Raw genomic sequence first — 4102 nt, forward strand, 5'->3', positions numbered from 1 at the left:
CCCGATGCCTGAACACCAGGCTCCCCAGCCTGGCCCCTTCTCTTCCCCATGGTCAGATCTTACCTACTACCCTGTCCTTCTGCCTTCCAGAGTTTCTGCTGTGGCCTCCCGTCCCTCCCCTTCTCTGGCTCCCTGGCCTACCCCTGAGCACTGGGGTGGGGGTCAGGCTGTCCTCCTGGCATGCTGGAGAGACAGAGGCCCATTGAGGCACTACGGCAGGCACACAGCACCCCCTTGTCCCCCCAACAATCTGCCTTTGTCCTCACTCTTGGCTGCTACAGCCTGGGCCAGAGGGGTGCTGCCTGGGCTGGGCTCCAGCTCCCACCCTCCCTAAAAGGAAAAGGGGGAAAGGACAGCCAGGAAGAGGGGAATTAGGGGAGGGGGATGTAAACTTCTTCAGGCTTGGGTCCTTGGGGGGCTCCTGGTCTAGCTCAGATTCTCAGCTTACCTCCCAGCTCCTCCCAGTTTCTGTGTGGACCTCCTCCTTTCCCCCCTCCTCCCTGCTCTCCTTCTCCAGGCCGGGTAGGGCTCTAGCAACCGGAGGGCTGACCACTCCTCCCCGCCCCTCCCCTGCCCTCCCCATGAGCTTCCTGGGGGGGGGGGGGCGGTGCAGGCACCAGCAGGGGCACTCTGGGCAGCTGGGAGAAGGCCCATCTGGCTGGGCGAGCCTCCTTGGCGGCCCCTTGGCCGACCTCCCTGCTTCTCTTGCAGGTTTCTCCGAGTGCCTCCCTGCTCCTGTTTGCTTCCCCATCTCTCCCCATTTCTGCCTTCCCAGTTCCCTTCTCAGGCCGTGGCAGTGGGGGCTGTGCCTGGCGGGCCCCACGGAGATGCTCAGTGCTCGGGATCGCCGGGATGGGCTCCCCGCGGAGGGGGCAGCTGCGGGGCTCCAGGGCTTCGCTGTGGACAAGACTTTCCTCTCCTCCTTCAAAGGCATCCTGCTGGAAACCGAGCTGGTAACAGCCACCTCCCCGACCTGGTGCCTCCATCTCTCCCAGTATGATCTCACTCCCCCCTCTCCCTGCTCAGTGCCCCCACTGGGCTCACCCCTTAGGCAGTCTCCTTTCCGGGGCTCTCTGGACACCGCTCCTGGCCCAGCTACCCTGCCCTCCTTCTCCATCCACCCTCTGGCTGCCTCTCCCTCTGAAGGCCCTTACAGCAGCTTCAGCAGCTGCAGGAAGAACTGAAGTTAGAACAAGACTACTTTATGTGTCTGCTCCCCGTGAACACCTGTTCTCGGGACAGGATCTTCCCCAGTCCCTTAGCAAGACCTGAGTGTCAACCTAAGTCCATGTGTATGTGTCAGCGACATCGCCAGAGCTGAAGGGACCCTTAGAGTCCACTGTGGAACTACTGCCTTCTAAATCTTGTCTCTTGGTGTGGAACCGGACAGGCTGGTGTGCACCCTGTACCCTGGGCTTTCAGCAGGACACCTCTTCTGTGGGTTCCATAGAATGGTGCCCCCTGGAGGGGTGCAGCTTAGTCAAACTGCTGGGGTCCTGGGCAGGGGGAGCTGGGAAGCTGGAGATTGCCCTCGAGGGGCCAGCACCCTGGAGTGTGGCTCCCGCTACCAGGGGTGGGGAGACCGGCAAGGACGGGTGTTGGGGGCGGCCTGAGGGAGTTTCCGAGGAGGGGAAGGCAAAAAAATCTGGTTAGGCCTGTGTCCCCTTCCTGGCAAGCTTCACACCCCAGGTCCTGCAGGCCCTGACCTTCGTCATCTTCATCTGCTTCACGGCCTCCATCTCCGCCTACATGGCCGCAGCGCTGCTGGAGTTCTTCATCACGCTCGCCTTCCTCTTCCTCTACGCCACCCAGTACTACCTGCGCTTCGATCGGCTGAACTGGCCCTGTCTGGTGAGGGACTCTGCCCCACCACATTCTGGTCCCTTACTTCTTGAAGGTGAAATTTCCCTTTTCCCTCCCAGCCTCTCTCCTTTCCCTGGGTCAGTACGGGGCCCAGCTCCTACACAATCACTTGGAGCTGCTCTCCCGCTCACTGAAGCTCCCACCCCAGCCCCGGCCCTGCCCTGGCCCCCCTCGTCGGCCTGCCCCAGCCCTGCCCACCTCCCCCCACCCAGGGTCCTGGCTCCTAGTCCTGGCCCCTCTGCATTCACCTGCATCCCTTCCCTGGCTCATTTGCGCTCTCTGTATCTCTTGCAAGTGCTTCATATCGTGCCCAGGGGTCTCTCCATGTAGAGATTCACAGTACTTGAGGGTGAAGTCACTGACTGGCCTGGAAAACCTCAGGATGATGTTCTCTTGCCCTCCGACTTCCCTTTGACCCTGCTCCCCCCTCCCCCCATCCCCCAGGACTTCCTCCGCTGTGTCAGTGCCATCATCATCTTCCTGGTGGTCTCCTTTGCAGCTGTGACCTCCCGGGATGGAGCTGCCATTGCTGCTTTTGTGAGTCTGGCTCTACAGAGCTCCCCAGACCCTTGGGACCCCTGGCTGGTGTTTGCACACCCTTGGTGCCTCCCCACACGCCCAAGCTGGGGCCCTGGGCTCTGGTTCACACAGTGCCCCGTCCTGCCCACCTCTCTCTCCCTTGTACGTGATAGCCAGCGGCATTCTTCATGTCATCCCAGCTCCTACACACCTACTCCCACAGGTGTTTGGCATCATCCTGGTTTCTGTCTTTGCCTACGATGCTTTCAAGATCTACCGGACTGAGATGGCTCCCAGGACCACCCAGGGTGAGTGTCTGTGCCATGGGGAAAGGACGTGCCCCCACCACCCTGTGCCCCAGTTACCCGATCCTGACATGCCTTCCCTTCCTGGCTCCATATTCACAGAGGACCAGCAGTGACCCTGAGCTAACTGGCTCCAGGGCCCAACCAGACAAAAGGAACAGAGCAGCCCAGACACATTTCCTTTGGATTCCCTAGCCTGCAGCCTAATGTCCCCCAGCCAGGCCTACAGGGATGGAGTCTGGCCTGAGAAGTCACCAGGGACTTGTCTGTGGGGCTCAGTGCTCCGAGATCTGGCTCCCGATGAAGCTCTACCGGGAAGGGGGTGTTTTGGGGAGGGAGAGCAGGAAGAAGCTGATTATTCCCAAATTAAAAGATTCGAATCCTACTGGTGTCTTTTTCTTCCCCAGGAATTAGGCAGATCAGGAAAGCCAGGGAGTAGTCACAAAAAAGCTGCCTGGAGCAGGTCATGGTCCCTTCTCTGCAACCAGGTCTGAGCCATGAGGAAGTGGGACTGGACTGAAGGTGCTGAAGACTTCCTTCCACACCACACTTCCTCTCCACGATCTCTGTGTGCCAGGCTGCTTTGTGGTGGGCCTGCTGGCTGGGCTCCCAGAGTCCTGTGTCTGAGAAGGCTCAAGCCTTCTCCATGTGAGTGCCCACCAGCCGCACCTGTGCACGCAGGTTTCTTAGGGGTTTGGAACCAGGTGCTTGCCTGGGGCGTGTTTAGAGCTCCCCCTTGTGGTGTGGGGAGGACTTGGCCCGAAGGCCACAGGAGAGAGGGCAGCCCGTGGCACCAGATGAGGGCAAACCCCCTCTAGATGCTGGCTCTGGAAGAGCTCTTAGATATCAGCAGGTCCAATGCCCTCATTTCACATAAGAGGAAACAAGCCCAGTTACAGGAAATGACTTCTTCACTTGTGACAGAGCTGGGACAAGAACCTAGCTTGCCTAACACTTATTCAGGTGATCAGGATATGGTACTGAGCTCCCGGTAGCTCAGAAAATAAATGGCCCAGCCTCATCTCCAGCTCCCTCCACCAGCAGATCCGCTCTCCCAGCTTGCCAGCAAGCAAACATTTCCTGAGCATCTCCTGCCTGTAGACCCTGTGCTGGGCCCCGGGGGATTCACAGGTGACAGGAGGGCCTGTTCTTGGGCACTCACAGCCAGGGAAGGAGACAGGCTAGTGAAGGATGGTCATGACTGCCCACAGCGAATGCTAGGGGAGGGTTGGGCTTGGGGCTTTTTGGAGAACAGACGCTGCTACAGCCCAGGAATCAGCCCTGCCTGGCCCATGACAGCCAGGGTACTAGGGATGTCCCTGCCCACCCACATGGCCTAACTCAGCAGCTCATACAAGCTGGCTTGCTATCCCTCTAATGCTGGTTTGCTCCTGCTCTGAATATCTTCCTTTTTT

General features: G+C 59.5%; 1 protein-coding gene across 1 annotated transcript; it reads left to right on the forward strand.

Moving 5' to 3' along the window:
• The first annotated feature begins 598 nt into the window (after positions 1-598).
• Positions 599-3071, forward strand: CMTM5 (CKLF like MARVEL transmembrane domain containing 5). Its single transcript, XM_080808639.1, has 5 exons — positions 599-953; positions 1699-1851; positions 2308-2400; positions 2606-2690; positions 2790-3071. The coding sequence occupies exons 1-5, from the start codon at positions 828-830 to the stop codon at positions 2801-2803; spliced, it is 471 nt and encodes a 156-aa protein (XP_080664765.1). The 5' UTR covers positions 599-827; the 3' UTR covers positions 2804-3071.
• Positions 3072-4102: the final 1031 nt, after the last annotated feature.

This window comes from Martes martes (assembly GCF_963455335.1).
Source record: "Martes martes genome assembly, chromosome: 7".
Classification (NCBI taxonomy): domain Eukaryota; kingdom Metazoa; phylum Chordata; class Mammalia; order Carnivora; family Mustelidae; genus Martes; species Martes martes.